The sequence below is a fragment of the Crocodylus siamensis genome, chromosome 2 (genome assembly GCF_052110815.1).
Source record: "Crocodylus siamensis isolate JL-2025a chromosome 2, ASM5211081v1, whole genome shotgun sequence".
NCBI lineage: Eukaryota > Metazoa > Chordata > Crocodylia > Crocodylidae > Crocodylus > Crocodylus siamensis.
This window is the reverse complement of record NC_143396.1, coordinates 263077123-263098593: the sequence shown is the minus strand read 5'-3', so window position 1 is coordinate 263098593 and position 21471 is coordinate 263077123. Positions and strand designations below refer to the sequence as shown.

General features: G+C 39.0%; 1 protein-coding gene across 5 annotated transcripts in view; it reads left to right on the top strand.

The window, feature by feature from the left end:
• GALC (galactosylceramidase) overlaps positions 1 to 21471 on the top strand; it is a 57843-nt gene that overhangs the window by 3131 nt on the left and 33241 nt on the right. For 4 of the 5 annotated variants that reach the window (XM_090033850.1, XM_090033846.1, XM_090033848.1 and 1 more), the window contains exons 3-6: positions 5500 to 5563; positions 7232 to 7345; positions 10298 to 10437; positions 12420 to 12458. In XM_090033850.1, the coding sequence (XP_089889976.1) occupies positions 5500 to 5563; positions 7232 to 7345; positions 10298 to 10437; positions 12420 to 12458 (357 nt within the window). Of the gene's footprint in view, positions 1 to 5499; positions 5564 to 7231; positions 7346 to 10297; positions 10438 to 12419; positions 12459 to 19000; positions 19129 to 21471 lie in introns of all 5 variants that reach the window. The other variant, XM_090033847.1, reaches the window with a different exon arrangement.

Sequence of the window (21471 nt, the reverse complement as noted above, 5' to 3'; positions counted from 1 at the left end):
GTTGACCTGGCTCTCCAGCTTGGTGTGACAGTTCCATCTTCATAAAATTAATATTCTAGAATACAAGTTTGTTAATGTCCTGAATTCTTTACTTAAATTGATATCCACTCCATTGTACCAATAAAGCTGCCTACTCTAACCACATCAGACCCTGTTTATGTTAGTTTTGCCAGTGGAGCTATATTGGCTTAAGCTGTTGACAAGAGCTAGCTGCAGCTAATGTAATTCTGCCAGTGGAAACCCCTGAGAGGACCTGGCTATGCTGACAGACAGCTTCTGTTGGTGGATCTTCAGATATCTGGGGGAGCTGAGGTAACTCTGGTGGCAGGACTTCTGTTGTGTCTGTGTAAGGCACCTGGCTCTGGTAGTGCTGCTGCCAAAATGAAAGTGCGAGAGGTTCTGTAATATACAAACAACCACTTAATCTGGTGTAGTCATAGAGTACAAAAATGGTCCTAAAAACCCTGTAGGTGTTGCACAGGACAACTGCAGTTTGCATGTCTTTAGCACAGTAAATGTGTTGTCTTTGGGATAGCAAAATGTCACTTAAACATTTGTTCCCTGGCTTTAGCCATCTGGACCAGGGGTGTCAAATCAAAATTGGTCTGCCTTGCAGGTACCATAATTCTTCACCAGGATTTCTTAGTTGGTTTACACCTTGTGACATCTTTTTGGCATGCTAACAGCCATCTTCACTTCCACTTTTAAATTTATGGATGTCTTTTTTTTTTTTAACACAAAAAAGGTATGAACAAGCTTCTAGCTAGCATAAAACTGATTTATTTTCATAAAAAAGAGGAAAAATTGCTTTTGTTCTCAAATAGAAAACGATCAGAACATAAGATGAATTCAAAACACAAAAAAACTTTTACACGCACCAATATATCACAAAGTGGTAGTCTTGCTCAGCATCTGGCTCTTCAGTGTTCATTTCAATGACGCTGAGGCCAATTTCAGGATGATGTTCACGTGCTTGTGACTGTCACTGAGTCCCTCATCACTGATAAGATTGCAAACACATGGGTTCACCAAACACACATTGCTGGATAGTTTCTGCCCCCTGCTCCCCCTTCCCCCCAATGTATCAGTAACACTGGCGAATCATCACTGCTGAGAACTTACCCTTCTGTGTAGCGTCATACTGAAGAAGAGTGAATTCCGTTTGCAGCTCTGCTTGTGAGAGGCATCCTCCACAGGGACAGAGAACAGGGAAAGGTCTGAATTCTGCTTCATGGCTTTGAATTTGTCTTGAAATTTGTAGCCAAGATCAGTGGTCATTATCACATGCTTCTCTAAATGCTCTACCTTCAGTTCCAATGCCACTAACCTATGGGGAAATGTGCTACCGTAAGCTGTTTGAAACAAAGCTGTCTCTTTGGGAAAGAGGCCTGCAAAGTATTGTGAAACTTAGTCACAGTGTGGTTCCAACCTGATTTCTCATGTTCACCATATTTGGTGCCTATTATGTCCACCAGGAAGTTGGGATCCTGTACCCATATTTTCATCTTACAGATTAGCCGTGGGTTTATCTTTTCAACTTAAATACTTTACTTGTGTTGCAGTCTGAAGTGCTTTAAGACAGTGCCATGAGTCAGCCAGTGCACTTCAACACAATACAGCAATCCATGCTGAAAGTCACCTTCCTCTAAGAGCCAGTTGAACTGACAGTTGAAAGCTTTGGTTCAGATACAATTTACTGTTTTTATTACAACCTTCACCACATGGTCCATGCCCAGAGTTTTGGCATGGAGCATCCTGATGCAGAATCCAATGAAAAATGCAGAGCTTGTAGGCTACATCAGCACTTTGCTCTTGAGTTTTGCCACAAATCCTGCCTGCCTTTTTATCCACAACACTTGTTGCCTTTTTTCAGTCCACACCCAATGTATCCAGAGCTGTCCTCACGTTGTTGGGAATGTCCTTTCCTGTCATTGTCTTCAGTACTAGCTCCACAAACTGTTCATCTGCACACCAAATGAACATAGCTATCTATGCAACATCATTCACATGCACTGCTATCAAGTGCTATTGAGAGGGAAGCAAACGCTAGTCTGGAGTGAACTCTGTAAATTATCTGATGAGTCACACATTCTATTGGCTACTGTTTCAAGAGGCTGCCTTTTTATTTATTTATTTATTTATTTTGGTGGGGAGGTGCGAAAGCTTGCTGATTCTCTGGGCACATCATGCCTGCAGCTTTTGCCACACGTTTTGAGGACTGTAGGAAAGCGGCACTGGAAACAACCCACCTCTTAGGGTCGTATCCAGTCTTGAGCAGAGTCTAGACTATCATCCCTGAATAAATGATCTCTGGCAGATGTCTGACTAACCCGCTTTCGATTTTCAAGGATGGAGATTCTGCAGTGTCTGTAGGTAGCCTGTTTGGTGTTTGACCACCCTTATCGTCTGAAAGCTCTCCCTAATCTCTAGTTTAAATTTTCCTTGCTGCAGTTTGAAGCCATTTCTCCTTGTCCTTTCCCTTATGGCCACAGAGAAAAGCCCATCTTCATTCTTTCTGTAGTTGCCCTTCACATATTTGAAGACTGTTATTCAATCCCAGCTCAGTCTTCTCTTCTCCAAATAACCCTTGTTCTTTCAGCCTTTTCTTATAAGTTACATACCCACCTTATTTCCTTTCATCTAGTCTTCATTTCCTTAGCTTGTTAATGAGAATATTGTGGGAGCCTATCAGAAAGTTTGCTAAAGTTGAGGTGTATCACATACACCTCTTTCTCCCTATCCATAGTGCATGGCACTTTACTGCTAAAGGAGATCAGGTTGGCCAAATTACTACTTTTTGATGAATCCATCCTTGGTGTTCTTGATCACCCTTTTTCCTCTAGATGCTTCACAGTAGATTACCGGAGGACCTGCACCATGATCTTTCCAGGTATCAGTGTTAGGCTGACTGGTCTGTATTTTCCACTGATCTTCCTTCCTTTTCCTGAGGGTGGGTACTATACTTGCCCTTTTCTAATCATCTGGGTCCTCACCTGACATCTAGGGCTGCATACAGCCATAGATGGACATTTGGTTCCCCAGGGACAACTAGCAGCGGTGCACCTTGTTCTGCCAGTACTTGTCCGTGTGGAATGCCTGTGCTACACACGCTCCGGCTTGCGGCAGGTTACCCTGGGTGGGGTAGGGGAGGCCGGGGTCAGCACTGGGCTGGCCCTAGCAGCCTTACTTGAGGTCGTGCCAAGGCTGCAGCTGCATTGCCCCTGCTGTGCTTGGCAATGGAGTACAGTTCAGGCTGGTCAGGTTCTGGCTTTGGGCAGTGCGCGCTGCTGCTACATGTGCTGCTCTGCTTGTTTTCCAGTAGGTTTTTCTGACCTCTGGATATCCAGGGGTCATAAAAAACCCTATGCACTGCTCTCTGGCAGCTCAGAGAACAACTGAACATGCCGTATGTAGCACTGCAGACATATCTGTGGTGCTACATATCACACGGCCTAGGAGTCCTCAAGGAGAGAAGCTAATGACTCTGAGATTACCTTAGTCAATTCCTTTAGTATGCTAGGGTGCATTCTGTCTGGGCCTGCTGACTTGAAAGTAGGCTGTCGGGTTCATGTCTTACTGCCAACTATGCTGGTCATCTAGCAGCTGCCCCTATTTGTGAAGCAAGTGAAGGCATTAGATATGGTTTCTCTGGTCTTTCTCTTACTTTTGGTAACTTGTATTGTCCCTTTTTATTGCCTTTTATGTCCCATGCTGTCCCTTGGCAGTTGCATTTGAAATTGCCTTGGGATTCCTAACTTTCTCTGCGTGCCTATGCAAGACTTATATATTTTTCCCTAGAACTAGCCAGGCTGGTCTCCTGTTGCACTTTCCCTTCTACCACATCCATATAGCTTGCTTCTGCATCCTTAAAAGGGTCTCCTTAATATATAGTACAGCCAGCCAGAGTTCTTCAAGAAGTTTCTTTTAGCAAAGTACTTTGAAGAATCATATATTTCTTCAGAAAGGACAGAGTAGTGTTGCTGTGTCACTTGCATGATGCATTTATGTGCAGATAGATGGTTTCATTTTTCAGTAACTTCAAATCACTTGGTTTGTTTTCATGCAGGCTCCCAGAAAACTTGTCACTTGACACTGTGCCATGACTTGTACTGTTTCAGTGTTGTGTTCCTTGGAACAGCCACTGTATGAGAGCTTCCATTTCTCTTAAAATGCACAACGCTCCTTGTCCACTTTCCTTGTCTAAGTTGTGATACCTAGTGTACAGTTAACTCAAATGTGAGATGTGACATGTGCTTGTTATGCCACAGATGACTAATATTGATAAAAAGTGGATATGTGTTGTACAAAATACCATTACTGTTTTCAAATCCTTTCTATTCCAACTGCTGTGTTTTACACAGTGTCACCTTACATGCAGAGTGCAAGCTCTTCATGTGTGCCAGCAGCTTGTCAACAACAACCCTGTGAGCTCTGTCACTTTTATAGCACTCTTGCTATGTCTTAAAACATTCATGACATTCTAGTGTTTTCCTTTCTGGCCGTGTTAGCAAGGCAGAGAATTGGTGGAGATAAGGAGCAAAGAAATGGAAGGGCTAACAGAAAGATGAGCCATGTTTGTAACACAAAACGAAAGGAGGAGGAGGGAATCTGAGAAGGAGAGAAGGAAAGATGAGGAGAAAGAGCAGGCATTCCTAGGGGGAGATGTCCTTGCCAGAGAACACCATTGTCTGATTTACAGCACCCAAGGAGAGTGAGGCCACCTTCCAGTTATCTTTTGATGTTAAGCTCATGGAAGTTGTTGCGAAACTCAAGAGGAAATTTTGAGGGAAAAACTGGATCGAATGACCCATCTCCACAGCCTGTATTTGGCCTACAGGTTGCATGTTTGATACCCCTGATCTAGACCATAGCTGCAGCACAGAATGGCTCTGAAGATTAGCAAGTGGAGAGAGGAGGTGGATGATATCACGTATCTGTGTTTCCCTTTTGTGTGTCCAATCTTCTGTGGATGCACATTCTGTGGATGTTCCCTTTACAACTGCTTTTGAGAATTTAGCATATGACCCTTTCCATTAGATTCAATTCCTTACTACAGGTGTGGTTGCTAGAACCCTTCTGACTTCTAAAATGATGATGCTCTTTTGAAATCTAGTCATATTAAAATTAATGTGTCCCGTGTCTCATGGGGTTTTGCCTTTTTGACACTGCTATTTTTTACACGTTGCTGTGCTAAAGATCCATGTAGAAAAGGGACAGTTGACTAACTGTAGGAGTTGCAGTGAAACTGTGAAATCGAGAGCACTCTATTTGATATAAGTAACAAAACTGAAAAGAGGAATGGGGTTGTAGGGAAAATTCTTTGTAAGGGATTACACAAGTGATGGTTGTAGTAACGGGTAAAAATCTTCATATAGAAGGTAAGCTTCTGGTCCCTTCAAACTGCTATATTAATTTTTCATTGTATTTTTTTATGTGTACAGCAGAAATATATATTTATTGATGTTTCTTTCTCTCTCTCTCTCTTCCCCCTCTCCCAAGCCAAATTTTGGTGCCTCTCTGCATATGCTCAAGGTTGAGATTGGAGGTGATGGTCAGTCAACAGGTATGAATGCATTGTTTGCACTTTTTTAAACAGTTTGATGCAATAGATAGTTTAGATGGTACTTGTCTCTAAAATGTCAGTTCACTTGAAGGACTAATGCTTGCCATGGTGCATATGGGACTCCACCTTAGAAACAAGTCAGTTGCTAGCAAGGTTCTGCTCTCATTGACATTGGAAAATCTGCCATTTTCCTACGAGCTGTGGTATAGATTACCGTTTTCATATCTGTCTGGGAGTCCTGCTTGGGGGATGGGAATGTAAACTTCCAGTTATGGCACTACATTTTAGTCTACTTGCAACATAATCTGTCTTAAAATTCCATACAATATTTTAAGGAGTATCTTGGGTATCTTCTATAAAATATTCTGAGGAGTGCCTCATTTCTTTATTAAGAAATGGTGAGAATTGGCCATTTAAGGAACTGAAACCAGTGTTCAGATTGCCATAATGTTTCAAGGGTTATACTTGACCTCCATGCAATCTAGGTGTGCAGCATACTTCGATTATTAAAGAGTATTTTATAAATTTAAACCTCTGGTAGTTGGTGTCTGCAAGTTTTATCTATGGTTGGTTCTTTCGTTCATTTCTAAGTTTCCCATTTTTTCCAGATACCATCCCATATTACATCTGCTGCTTTTGCAGCTCTTTTAAGATGTAGATGCAGAAAAAAAAACTGAAGATCAACAGATGTGCATGCTTTTGGGTCCTTTGGGCCCAGGGTTTGCATGCATAATTACTGCAGTGAGTCTCCCAATGCTTGAAGAAGGGAGTTTGTGCCTGAAAGCTTTAAAATTTTTTCCTCCAACTATTTTAGTTTGTTTAATAAAAAATATCACATTTACTCAAAGAACCTTGCCTGTCTAGCCCTCAGACCAAAATGGCTACAACCAACAACTCTAATGACTGCAGTTGCATGCACAAATAGTTAACCATTTCTGTACATAGCTAGGTGACATTGTATATGCAGTGGTGGTAGTCATTATGTTTCTGTCTCATTTTGCAGCTTACAGTTCTGTGAAATCAGTGTTATACATGTGAATTGCACAGTCTCCTCTAGGAATGGTAAAATGCCATAGAAACTGTAATGCAAGGTCCTACAGAAAAAGGGAACTCCCTTTGTCTATGAAACCGTGTAATTTTAGACAGATTCTCAGTTTCATAAAAATTCCCTGCTCCTTTTTCCCTTCCCCAAGAAGCAAACATGTTTGAAACATCTGTTGCATTGTTTCAGTTCCAGCATTTCTCATGGTGGTGAAAATGCTTTCTTTTTTTTTCCTGGTTCAGTAATGTTAATGCTGTCATTGCTTTGTCAAAAGAAATATTGAATATAGACTCAGTGTTATTTCTGTCCCTCAATATTATCATGCTAACAGAAGCTGCAAGAACAGGTTGGAGTCCCTTTTGGAAGGAGGTGTGTGGAAATACTAAACTGACAGTTTGTTTAATATGATTACTGTACCTTATTTTTGACCAATAAGCTAAAAGTGAACAGTTGCTAGACCTGCCTGTTCAGTCCCATAGTTTATTTTACTTCACTCATTCTTTATGGATTGAAAAGTAAGCTGTACTTGCATAATATAGCCATGAGCAACATGGAAACCACTGTGATACGCAAGAGTCTGTCATGGCACAGAGACAAGTTGCTAATTATTTTCTTTCTCTATATAGATGGTACTGAACCGTCTCACATGCACTATGAAAATGATGAGAACTATTTCCGAGGCTATGAGTGGTGGCTGATGAAAGAAGCTAAAAAGAGGAACCCCAATATTAAATTGATTGGTAACTGTTTTAAGGTTCTGGTTTCTGAATGCTCTGTTTTTAAATGGGATTTAATACTTGATGCTTAATGTGCTTATTCATTTTAATGAAGCAAATTGGCCAGCTTGTCTTGCTCTTCCTGTTGAAGGAACAATGTTTCAGCAGTAAACGTAGAACTGTAAACATATATACTTTAGGCTCTGACTTCATATAATAACTTCCTGGTGCTAGCTAGTGACTATGCTCAGACTTAATTACCAAACGAAAGCAGCTGGTGTGAGAAGCATGTTAGTTATTTAAGATGAGCTGAGTGTTTGAGCAACAAGTTAAAGTCCTACATTTGTCTAATGTATGTTCCATACTACTCTTTTACAATTCCCTTTTTAGGAGGCAAAGATGTGCCCACTCAGAGGGTGATGGGGGTTTCTGTTCTGCTCCCTTGCTTGCCCTCCACCCCTCCCTCCCACTCTTCCTTTAGGGGAATCTTATCACTGATGGTCTTGAGGAAGGGGGACCACTGGGTAGGCTATCCCTGTTTAGTAGCCAGCTATACTTGCTGTAGTTATCTGGAGCAACAGCATGGTCCCTGATACCTGGCTACCCTTGATAGAGGGGCTGTCATTGAGCACCCGGACAGCATTGATTAACTGCTTGGGCTTTTTTCTCCCCCCACCTCCCTTTGCTCCACTTCCCCAGCTGCCCCACCACTCTCCATCCTCTGCTAGCACTGTGGGATGCTAGGGGAATGATTTACTGTCCCTGTGTAGCACTACAGTGAACCATGTGTATATGCTACAGAGCACTACAGAGAAGTTACTGTTTCATCCAGGTATGCTGTTGAGGAACCTTGCCATTTTCATAGTGGTATTGATGGGGGGTGGAGAGTGGGGGGAATTACATTTCTGTCCTTTCAACTTTTGTAATAATACAGAGGCTTCTGTAGCATCCCAGATGTACCATCTCACCACAGCTGTCACCAAATATCTGCTATATTCTCTGAACTACTGACTTCAGGGAATATAACTTGTTCATCTCAAGTTTATAGAAATGTTGTGTGTGTCTGTTTAGTACAGACCGAGGTACCCTGAGTTCTATGATTTAGACAGTAATGGAGCAATACACTGAAGTTGCAGTGAAAAATGCATTACACAAATGTAGTGTTATAATTGGTTCTGGCTCAATTTTAGTTTATCTGGGCACCAGTTTTTTACCTATGCATTGTAGCAGCAAGATGATAATGCCTTTTATGGCATGTGACTTGATTCTTGTGTATAACTTATTCATTTATACACTGTGCAGTTTCCAAATTGAGCAGTTTACAGCACTGTCCAACTGGTGACGTTACAAAATGAGGCTTATTAATTGCTGATGATGTATCCAGAAAAGCCACAAGCTCTAAGTGCATACAAATGTTCTAGATTTCTTTAAATACTAAAGAGCTAAGGCTTACTGTTTTAATCTCCTTAAGTGATACAAATCCTTTTCCCAAACTATTGCAAAGTAGACTGCCCTTTCTGGTTTCTAGATTATTTGCTTCTGTCCATTAACTTCCTACTTCTCACAAGTCTAGCTTACCCAACACTCTCTTCCTTTTTTCACAACTTCTTTTACTATTCTAGCCCCTGGGGCAAAGTTGTCTGTTAAGTACTTTTTGCAATTTAGTGTTGCTTAATGATTTATAAAGTTAGCAAAATTTGAAAGCTATCTTTTTCGGAGTAAGAACAAACAAATGATCCAACTCTTCCTCTGAAAGTGGAACTGAACCAGAGAATGCAAGGGAAAACGGACTAGGTTACTCATTTTGGAAGTGCCTCTGGACTGTAATATGGATCAGGATTTTATTGGTATTGAGACTTACACAAACATGAAGTAGAGGGCAGGCCTTTAAAGAGCGCTCAGGAAAACCTTTGATACAAGTGAGTGTGCTGAGCAGAGAGAGGGAACAGGATTGGGTAGGAAAGGAAGATCGCTTTGTTACATGTGATGGCTATTGCACAGTGTCAGAGAAACAATGTATAGTTTTAGGCAAGGGTTTTCAGGCTTCTGTCAGTACCAGGATGAGGAGATAGCAGGTAAGGGAGATGGTGATTATGTTTAAATCCTTGTGAGATGGAGTAGACCTACCCTAGAGGCAGGCAGAGAGGTAGAGGAAAAAGTTAAGGGTTTAGATGTGGGTCCCTAGCAGCAGTGGAGGTGGTGGTTGTGGTATGAATAGGAAAAGAAGGGAGGGAAGGAGGAATGGCCAGATCTATGTTAAGGAGGAAGACATGGATGTGGGATTTGTTTTTAAGGATAATTGCAGAGGTAAGTGAAGGTGGTGGATTGTGGGGGTGACATTGGAAGAAGAAAGAGGCAGGGAACATGTAAAATATGATCTGTCACTAACCCTTACTTACTGCTTCTAGACAATCTTGACTCTAATGCAGAAACACTGTTCATTAGAAAACAGCAAAGCTGTTAGTAATCAAGAACTCAAGAAATAGAGGTTTACCCTTGTCCAGCTTAGGTTCCTTGAAAAGAGGCAACAATAGTATAATAAAACTGTCCAGTGATGTGGTTTTTCTTTACTTATGAGAGGTGGTATTACTTTTTTTTTTTTTTTGAGGGGGGTTGGGCATAAGGATGGATGCTGAGCCTCATTATATTTAAATATGGGCTGTGAGTGTTACTGGCCACAACTCTGACCTCAGCCAGTGAGGATAAGAGCTGTGACAGACAGTGACTAACAGTTATAGGTTTCTATAAAGCTATAATTATTTTTGCTAAGGTTGTGTTTGGTGATGTAGTCTCAGCTAGTAGTCAACAAAACTATGCTTTTTTCTTGTCCAATGGAAGTGCTGTTGTTTGCCGTAGGCATCTGGCCCTGTGTCTTTGAATAGCACGTGGGAGAGTGCTTGTTTTTGTTGCATATTGATAAGTACGGGATACACACTTAACTGCTTTTGTTTATTTGTATTCTGTTTTCTCTTTCAGGGTTACCATGGGCATTTCCTGGATGGATAGGGAGGGGTGAAAACTGGCCCTATGATTATCCTGATGTCACTGTTTACTATATTGTTTCCTGGATCTGGGGTGCAAAGCAGTATCATGATTTGGACATTGATTATATTGGGGTTAGTAGAGCTTAAATCTTGGGTTTATTTGACAATCTTTTTATCTTGGTCCTTGAGTTCTTGACTTTATTCTCTGTCCTTTTCCACTGCCTCTTATCTCCCATCACTCTTTGGCAGATGGTTAAAAATCCTCCATAATCAGAAACTTGTGCTATTACTACTGGCTTTTAAGAGAGAGTTTATGTGGACTGGCATTGTTTTACTATAGATGATTGCAAAGCTTGTTTTCAGTACTTGAGCGTTTCAGAATCCTATGCAAACTGTATCAAATGACCACTTGACTGTGGCTTGTTTCATTCTATATGTTTTATGTGAAGGCCATAGGTTACTTAATCAAAATGCAGTAATTGAGGTTTGAGAACTTGCCAGGCTCAGGTTACGTGACCTATCTTGCATATTGAGGTGCTAGTGCTTGGCAATGGACAACCATATTAGAATACACTTCATCACGCACTAATGTATCTATATTTATAAAGTGGGGTGGGACCATGGAAACTGCACTTATTTTCCAGTTTAAAGAAATATTCTTATTCCTTGGTTTAAGATTAGAGGCAGCAAAACTGCTCTCAGACTGAGATTGCTTGGAATTTTTTAGACTTCCTCTACAATGCATTTCTAAGAAAAATTTGTCTCTGCCCAATCTCCACCCTAGTATGTTTCTGTTGAAACTTGTGGGTTTTGCTTTTGATTTTATTTTAAACTTCATCTGCTGCAGAGAGTGAATGCATTTCACTGTTTTATGGCAGGTGTTCCACTTTTTAATTAGGAAGATGTGGAAACCAGGTTAACTGTAGTTCTGTTACTAGTCCCTGGGCTCCAGAGAGTCTGTAGCATATCTTTCGTGACTGCAGCAGGGTGTATATTTGTCTTCTACAAATCTACAGTGCATCTCAAGCCTTCAGTATTCCTGAGTCTTCCTTGCCTGGTAGGCCTCTTTTGCCCTCAAGTTGGTAAATAATGAAGATACTCTTTGGGCACATCTTACACAAGGTGCTAACTGCTCAGTAGCTTAATAATACTGGTCAATAGCGTGACACAGCATGGACAGTGCTAATATGCTACTGCATGGTATTATTAGGCTACTGTGCTGTAGCATCACTTAAAACGTCTGCAGGCCTTACTGTGCAGTAACTCCAGTTACTGTGTGTTTTTTATTTAGTACTTGCTAATACAAGTACTAAATAAATATGCAATAACCGCTGTGCAGTAGTGTCTTGTATAGCTGTGCCCTTTTAAGTTTTTAGTTTAGTTTGTATCTTGCTTTTGGAATATTCACCTTGCTAAGAACAGCATGGAGCCTGTGGTTTTCAAAACAGAATTATTTGGGTCATGCAGTGTCTGGTTTCTGTATTGAATACCATGCACTATGAGTGTTTGACCTTTAAAAAATTTATTATGAATAGTTCTAAGAAAGGAGAAGTTCTGTTTTTGCTGATGATGTGTTTTGTTCTCTTGGCAGTTAATCTCGACTATAGGGAAGTAGCAGAGGTTGTGCGGAGTGCCAGTTGGCGCTAACTATTTGCTAGACTACCACTTACTTGCTTATAATTTTCTTCCCTTCAGAATTGCAATTTGTATTGTGCAGTGGATAACATTAATTGTTCCTTAATGTATGATGAATGACAGAAGCTCTTTCCTTCCATATTTTGATGAGTCTCCTGAAGAGACTTCCCACCAAACACTAAATTTATATCTGCAGTCATAAACCTGTGTAATGATAACCTAGCTGTAGTGGACCTCTGGCAATTTTTGGTTATTTCTCTTCCGAAGGAAGGAGGTAGGTTTCTCTAGGGAAATAAACAGTTGTTTTGAATTTTTAGTAAAAGCTATTCTCTTGAGATACCTGTAACAAAAACACATTGGAGCCATGCGCCTTAAACCTGGGGATTAATTAGTGGCTCTCTAATCATATAGAGCAAATCTTTCCTTTCTTGCTTTGATGGATTTGTGTTTCTAACCTGCTTGTCACATTTGTTTTACAGATCTGGAATGAAAGATCATTTAATAGCAAATATATCAAGGTATGTAATAGCTTTCCTTGCATCTTTTAAGCAATGAAAATGTCACTTTATGTTTCAAAAGTTGATTACATATGACTATAAAAACAAAGGTGTTTGGGCTGTTGTATGTGGAATAATCAGCCATTGGAATTGGTCTGAGTTTAGGGGTCCACTTCTTCAAGTACTTTTGTCTGGTGAATTACCCATCATTGTTTATAGTGGCTTAAGGTTTGGAGTGCTTAAATGGATATGTTAATTGGCTGAAATTAAAAAATTTTCTGAACACAGTAGATTCACTTAAACCAGAAAGCCACAAGCCTGACTTCAAATAATTGATTTTTAGCAACTTTCTTTGAGTGAGTTTTATTTTTATTGGTTGATATAACAATTAAACCATGTTGATTTATAATTAAGTACAGGTTTTGACAGTAGATTTGGTACATGTATCCTAGGTACAGTGTGTGTAGCTTAACATATTTGTATTGTTAGAAATCTTGCATTTTAGTAGTATGTTATAAAAGGTAAAATATTTCTTATTCACTAGATTAACTTTTTTGTTTCTATTTGTATCAAGCTAAGATCGCAACTTGAATTTGATTAAATGCACAAAATCAACACTTCCAATTTATTAAACACAACTTTAATATTTTAGATACAGAAACTTTTTTATCAAAAGGTGGTATGCAATTAAAACTAAATTTTATTAAGCACTAGTTTTACCTGTTATACTATAAAAAGTATGAACTGTAGTTAGTGAATTAAACCAATTATTTCAGCTTGCCTTGGGGAAATTTTTCTCAGCCTAGATGAAAGTCATTTGAGCTTATGTTCATACTTGCCTACTTCTCTTTTTAAAATGAGATGGTCAATTTTTTACCTAGATCATTTTAAAAAAAGGCATATGCCTTTTCTTTCAAATTCTTAGAACTCACAAATCTCATCCTGCTCCCCCTTTGTATCCATAGCCTAAAAGAGAAAAGCAAACTTCCTTGCTTTTTCAACTCCAAATCAGTTTCACAGCTTTTGAATGGAGTGGTAGTGACTGGTTCTTTTTTCCAGGAGCCTCCATTGTGGGTGCAGAATCATAACTATTCATTCTTTGAGAGCTAAGCTAACTAGAACTCAGGAAGAGAAAATAACACAAGAATTTGATACCATCAAGTACATAATTCTGATCACGGAGCACACAGTGGTGCCTGTTGGAGTCAGAAGCCGAGAGGTTCCAACACGTGTGATGACTTTTGCTGATCTTTTGCGTCCAGTAGTATAGACCTTGCATCCCTTGCAGGGTCAGGCCCCTAATACATGAACTATTGGTCCATTATTTTTAAAGCCTGACCTCAAAAGTCATGTCGTGCCCCCCTCCTTCCCCGACCATTCTTTATATAGAAGAAAATCAGGCTTTAATTCCAGAGTGTTTGGTAGGGGCTCATTGAATCAATATATTTTTTTCATATAAATTATTAGTAGATTATATTAAATGTAATACCTTGACATATGCTGCGTTTAAATTCAAATTTCATTCTAAAATGGCTTATTTTTAAAAAGGAAAACTTATTTGAAGTGTGTGTTTGTTTGTTAATTAAAAGGAATCTGATTGGCTTTTATCTGCCCTGGTTCTAAAGTTGGAGTGGGCAGCCTTAACTGCCTCCCGTTTAAGTTAACACATGGAACTCTCATCCCTAATGGAAAATCTGACAGATGCTATTTGGGGTCCTTCACTTTGATTGTATTTCTGCCTTCCTCTGTGCCTCTGGCTGAAGGGCCTATAGTTTAATAGACACATGGCACTGTTAAAAAAACCTAGCTGCTAGCTGGTACTAATCTGGCAGTTCAATAGAACACTTTCCACTAGGAATGAAAATACTTGTTTCTTATCTCCATAGAACATAAAAACTTCTGTTAGGTGTTTGATTGGATTCTTAGTAGAGTAGGCCACGTGTCTCTTGCTGTTTGTATTGGTTGAACTGGAAGTTTCTACATAAGCTTGCAGATTTTTCACAGCCAACCTTCCCCCCCCATCCCCAATAATTGGTAAGTAAAGCAAATGACTTGCTCTTTTCATGACATGATAATTCCAAACCCACCTGTTTGGATCTCTGGGTCCATAGGTACCACAGTTTTCGCCAGGCTATTTATTTAGGCACCCATTCTTCTGATATAATACTGGATGGTGGCATTTCTGGCCATCTAACGTGAGTACCTTTGTGTTGCTTATGCCCCATTTTGGATACGTGCATAATAGTATTCCTTGGGACCATCTCTTAGCTTAGCTCTAGAGAGTAGTTGAATAAGATTCCTTTATATCCTATATCATGTTTGAGGCTTTTTTTCCCACGTTTAATGATAATATATGTTGTGCTAGAAATAAAGGCATGTAACATAGAAAATAAAGCCAACAGTGGATTTCCAATTTGTTCCCTTTTTGGCAATTGTTTGATTGGAAGGGCAATTTGAATTTTTAGACCATCCTAGAGAGGCATTTCTAAGCAGAACAACTTTAAAATTTTAATTACAGTATAATATTGTCTTCATTCTAAAGGTATTCTTGGCATTGTACATGCAGTTTGAAGGAAGTGAAAACTCCTGTTTGCTTATGGACTGAGTCCTGCATAGTACTATCTTGGGGCTTTTTCAGCCTCTTCAAAGAGGCTTACTTTGAATCATTGACCTGGACGGAAGAATGAGGGCAAATCAGTGTAATTTTAAAATGGAAAATTAATGAGCTTTTAAGTTTGGTAACTTATTGAGAAACCTAATCCTAACTCCCAGAGCTATATATATATTTTGTGTGTGTAATAGAGCTCTTAATGTTAACTAAATTGCTCTATTAATTAATTATCTGTAATGTCTCCTGACTGTGTTCATTTGGTTGATAAATAATTTCTATTCAACTGTGTTCATTTGGTTGATAAATAATTTCTATTCAACTTGTTCACTGTTCATTCTTTCCCTTTGTACTATGTGGTGGTGCACTTGTTTGCTAAAGCACATAATAGCGCTATTTGCAATCAGCCATTACAAAAATACTTGTTCATTGTTATCACTGGTATCTGCCAGTTGTAATAAGAGAACTTGCGTGTTTATTAGGGTAAGCGTTAACGTTTTTGTGATCCTGCTAAATACGTTTCAGAAGGCAAAAATGGTAGTGGTCTGCCCTCCTACGTTAGGTCATGTACTATGCTGATTGAAGCACTCTGGGCACCTCTACACAAGACACTAAATGTGCAGTAGACTAGTTGTACTGCGCTCATAAATGCATCATAGCAAAAGCTGTGCTAATGCTCAGTAGAATTAGTCTGCTGCTCACTTAGCCCCACCAGGAGATTGTGCCCTGGCACTACTGTTCAGTACTGTTATTACAGGTACTTAACGCGCAGTAGTAACAGCACATTTAATGCATGTGTAGATGTGCCCAGTAAGTGCCTTTTGAAGTGCTTCAAGCAGCAAGAATGCAGATCTTCAGAGGTGAAGAATTGTTTAAAAAATGATCCGTGATAGAAGAGGAACATCTTTGAAGTGCTTCATTTCCTGAAAGTCTGTACTGTCCTGTTGTCTTCTAAAATGCTCTGTTACCAACCCATCCCTTTATTGGGGTGGTGTGGGGGTGTGTGATCGGACAGGGTGGATGGTCAGTAAGAATTAGCCTGAGCATTTAGCTGTTCTTAGGAATGGCCGGAGGCTGTCGTCTTGACATGCAGCATCTTGCAACCCTCCAGTGCTAGAAATGGAACCTCTGTACTAATTGTAAGAGAAGATTCCTAGCACTTTCTCTAGCCCCAGAAGCATATGAGAAATGCATTTAAACTTACAATATTATACATGGAGCAGTTATCTGAAGTCAGTGTTCCTTCTGCTGTCTGCATAGTTACAAAGGAAGTTTGGCTTTATATGTGGTAAAGAGTCTGTTTGGTTTTTTTTTAAGCTTTTTTTAAGCATCCTGTGCCATTATTAAAATGTTTGTGTGTGTCTGTGTAACCTATGTCATATTCACGTTACAGTGGTCTGGTACAGTGTAAACACTTTTAGACTGAGGTTAGAATAACCTGTCTAATGCCATTGTAGTATTGGCAGGTATGAATAATACTATTTTACTGGAGTCATGTTGATAAAATCCTCTGTATTACTATGTTCATGTATTCAAAACTTTTATGAGTGGGGAAGTGGTTTATTTTTCTCTTTTTTAAAACCAAGCATATGACTTAACAGTCCTGATTTGAAAAACAATTTTTTGCTTTTTGAAGAAGCCTAAATTCCTGGCATAAAATTTCTTGAATTAAAATGCTAAACGTGTGTACCTCCCCTCTTCTCCCACCCTGTTTTTAAAATGTTTCTATTCTAAAAATTTAAATTTTACAATCTAATTTTTTATGTAGATACTTGGATTCCTTTTGAGAAGTACATTAGTCAGTACACACAACTTGCAGGAAAAGATTTTATTCTATATACATATGGTCTTTTAGAACAATGTGTATAAACCCTGGTGAAATAAAATATGATTTTTACCCTTTGAAAATATGTAATTGAAAATGATCAGTCGTCTTGGTACCATTCTTAAGCCTGTGAGAGAAACCAGTGACTAGAAAGATGTTTCTGTATTTTTATGGCAGAACACTTGACTCTTCATTTCTTGTTAAGAGTGAAAATAAACTCATTTTACCCACTTGCTTTTGTATTTTTGCCTATTAAAACACTGGATAGGGATTGGTGCCTTGGCTATAAATATCCTGCGTGTCTGAAACTTAGCTTGGTGCTTCTCAACCAGGCAGCCTTGGCACTCTGGGGTGCTTTGAGAAACTTGCCTGACAGCCTGCAGTATACCTGAAATGTTAGCACTGTTAGGTGTGCAAACATGATTTAACTCTGGGATTTAAAACAAGAATGCATAGTGTTAAGAACATTCTGACCTGTTGGGGTTTTTCTGAGTGTTTTGCAATAGAATAATTTTTCTACTATTTTTCTGTAGTCAAAAAAAACAAGTGAAAATGTTTTCCAAGGTGTGCCTTGAGTCTAAAAAAGGTGAAGGTGTACTGCTATAGCAGTAAGCTTCTGTCTTTTGAAGAAGGCAACTTGTTCTGGAAGGCAAATTTCAGTTTGAAATAAAAGTTTAAAAACTTCCCTTAAAGATGAAAACAAAAGATGGAAAACTTTGCTTGGGTTTTCATTTCCATCAGGAGAGGAAAATCACATAGACATCAAATAGATATATTTAGCCAAAATAACTTTTTAAAAACAGAAAGCAGTTTTTGATAAAAATATGGCAAAATATTTTGGTCTTCTCTAATTCCAACTGCTGCATGATTCACTTTTCTTGCTGTTGGACTCTTGATATTTTTTATACTTTAGATCTAGTTTCCTGTCAGTTGCTAGTATTCTGAGACCTTGGACCGCTTTATACTTTGTTTTAATATGAAGTCCCCCCCCTAAATGTTGCAGATTATTCTTGGTAAGGAGGAAGAAGCAGAAATTCCCATTATTACAATTCCACTTTATTTATACCTCAAATTACCTCAAGATTATTGGGAGGGAATACTTCACTAATTCTTCTAAACTAATTTTCTGATGACCAGATGAAGTATTCACCTGTGAATGTTTGCAAACCTATGATGCAGCCATTTCAATGTACATGAGAGAGGGGGGTAGTTCATGGTCATAAGCCATTTTAATGCTTTTGAGTCTAATCCACACTTTCATTTAGGAAACCAGAGTGAGGCTGTGCAGGTTTTGATCTATGGCAGTAGAGCCACCGTCTCATGCCACTCCAGAGAGGGTCCTTGGTTTCATTATTTACAGCTTAGCTAAAGGTTTTTAAGAGAAATGAAGAACTCAATCCTTTGGCAAAAATATGTGAGGGTTTGGGAGATTTGAATGGTTTGTTAATGTTTTAAGGTTTGCAAATACTAAGTAGCACCTACATAAAGAATCCTTCACTTGCAACGAGTTATAAGTAATTGGGAATAAATCTAGAAAGATAGAGAGAAATATTAATTGATAAGTCTTCTCTTTGGAATAGTTTATTGAAGGAACTTCTCGGAAGCCTGATTCCTTGGGACATGAACAAAACACTAGAAAATGGTGTGTAGGGAATAATTTTGCATCTGCAGGGGGACTGACTGTTGTGGCTTGTTTCCTTTGGGAGTCAACCGCTCTTGTACCCAAGAGAGTATTTTATTTTCTGACTACTGATGCCATCAAGTCCTCTTTTTACATGAAACCAAATTCCCACTAAGCCAATATATTTATTGGACCAAGCGTAAGCATGCGTGTGGGTTTATGTATATGTCAATAATAGTGGAAACAATGAGAGAGCTTTTAGTAGTGGACACAGCTGATTATGTAATGGTTTTCTGAATATTGAAGGTAAATGTTCGGTGTTTAAAATGAATGCTTGTGAGAATCTGTAATGCTACTGATCTCCACTTCCTCCCTGCTTGACAGCAGAAAATGTGATTCATCTGGCTCAGAAGGCAAATAGTCCCATTTTAATTGTTTTTTAAAATTTTATATTTAAACATATAAATCTGGTTGAAAGCAGTACTTTAAGTGTATTATCTGTTACTAAGGTGCTTCGCCATACTTTGGACAAAGTGGGCTTAAAGAACATTGGCATCATCGCTGCGGATGGAAATTGGACCATTTCAAGGGCCATGCTAGTTGATCCCTATCTTAATGATGCTGTTCAGATAGTAGGGTAAGTGTGGGAGCAGAGCGGAACAATGTTATACAGAACACTTCACTTCTGGAGATTAGCCTTTACCTTTTTTCTTTTAAAAAACTCACTTTTTCTTATTCAGTTTATCCTAGGTTAACCAGAATCAAATTTGATAATCCAGCATTGCAGTCATTGCTGACCACTGTTCCCTCTTCCACTGTTTATTCAGTCCAACATTTTAGATAGGGTCACAATTAAAAAAAATAATAATTTATTTTGAGTCTAAAATTAAAGAACTGGCTTTGATTAGCTGTCCTGCAACCCTCTATAAAGTTGAGACAAACTCCCCCAACTTGCCATGCATCCTAAAAGTCAGAGAAGCTTCTAAATCTTAATGTGGTATTTCAAAATGGCTTTAAATTGAATTTGGACTTTTAGCCTTGGTTTTGTCAGCCTTGCAGCATTTCTGGTTATCTCTTCACAAAAAAACCCTGAACCCCCTTTTTAAGCCACTCGCCCTCTTCCAAAGCATTCTTTAAGCCTTGATTCTGTTGGTAGTTTGATGCCATTCCTCTGTTTGTTACTTTCTTGGGACACTTTGCTTGATAAAACATCTATTTTTTTTTTTAACTTATTTTAAAGACCTATAGTATATGCCCAGTGTAAATGAACTGACAATGTCTGTTTGTTTAATCTTTTGTCACTTTTGTTGTTGTTGTTCACACCTGGGTCTCTCCCATTCTCACTTGTTTCTCCCTTCCTGATCTATGTTTTATTAAGCTTATTGTTGAAAAGTGTCCGTGTTCGGTCTGTAGTGTGCCATTCTAAGATTTGAGAGGGCTTTTTCTTAATTCTCAACCTCCTGATTTGGTACAGGAGTTAGGATTTTTAAAAGGCTTCTTTTTAAAATGAAGAAAATAGTGATGGTTGGGAAGAAAATCTTACTTCACATGCGTGGTAGGCAGGGGTGCATCTGTTAAATGTGAGTATTTTCTCTTGGACAGCAAGTCTTCTGAAGAGAAGCATCTCTGCTATATTTGATGAGTAAGCCTTTCTTGCTTTCCTTTAACACTAATAATAGATCTGCATAGATGATCAGGAAGTAACCCCATTACACCGACTTCACTATCAGCTTCATAACACTTTTTTGATGAGTTGTGGAATTGCAAGAATTAAATTTAACTTTGAGAAATGTTTTGTTGCTACTGTTAAGTAGAAGTTTTAACATTGGTGATAGAAAGGAGGCAAAAAACAAGCACTTCACATCTTGCTCAGTGTTTTTGATTATAGGTTTTAATAGTCCAGAAGTAGTAGTGTGCTCATTACCATCTGGTATTCTGGTCTCCAAGCTTCCAGCTTCAGTGCATTTTCAGTTACCACTTGCATCTATTCCTGTATCTAGTTTCTTGCCAAATCTACTTCTTGTCCAAATTTATTTTTTTTAAAAGCTTCCTTTTTCTTTCCTGTCTGTAAAGTTGACTAAGCCATGAATAAAAACTCTCCTCGTTTTTATCCAGTGTCCTCCTCCGATTAGCCCCCTTTCCTTTCTGGCTGTGTGTGCTGAAATGGGACCATGGGGTACAATTTACATTTGTTTCGTGAACGGAGTCATAGTAGTTGCTGAAGATGACCGATTTGGTTTTGGCTTTGAAATGTGTATTAAGTAATTAGCCTTTCCTGTGCTATGTTGCTTTGCCCTTTGCATCATTGTCACTGTCTTCCTTTGCCTTTGTGACAAGTGTCTTGTCTGACCATACATAACTGTACTCTGGCTATGGGGCATCTCTAAACTTATTTCCAGATGCACTACATGTTATTTTTCCCTTGCCCAGTCCCCACTTAGCGTAAGAAGCTGAAGTATATCTGTGGTGGATGATTTGAAGATTTCCCCCTCTCCCCCATGTCGGTGCTTTGAGGTTAGGCATTTTAGAGTTGTTCTTGAAAAGCTGTCACAGAATATTCTTTCAGCTAAACATGGTGATTTTCTTAGAGCATGTAAGTGCAGAATCAGTGTTTTCATCTGAGCAGCTCATACTGAGCTGTCTAACAAAAACAGCATATGAACTAGAAAATGTAATTCAGCTTTTTTTCTATTGGAAAGCTTAACATTAGTGCTTTATAAGCTCCACCAAAATAAAGTGTAGAATTCAGCTAAGTAGTAAGTATAATAAATCTTGTATTTAGAGAGGCACAACTGATTTTATTCCATTTGGATAAGTGCATTTTCACTACTGCCTCCCAGCTTTTTTTTTTTTTCCCCCAAGTGTCCATCTATTTTTTGCCTGAGTGTTGTAAATTCTGACTTCCGTTTGTATGCCTCTAGACTGTCTGGGTCCTGCTTTGAAACCCAATGTCATGGGTTTAGGTGCACAGCTTTGTTTA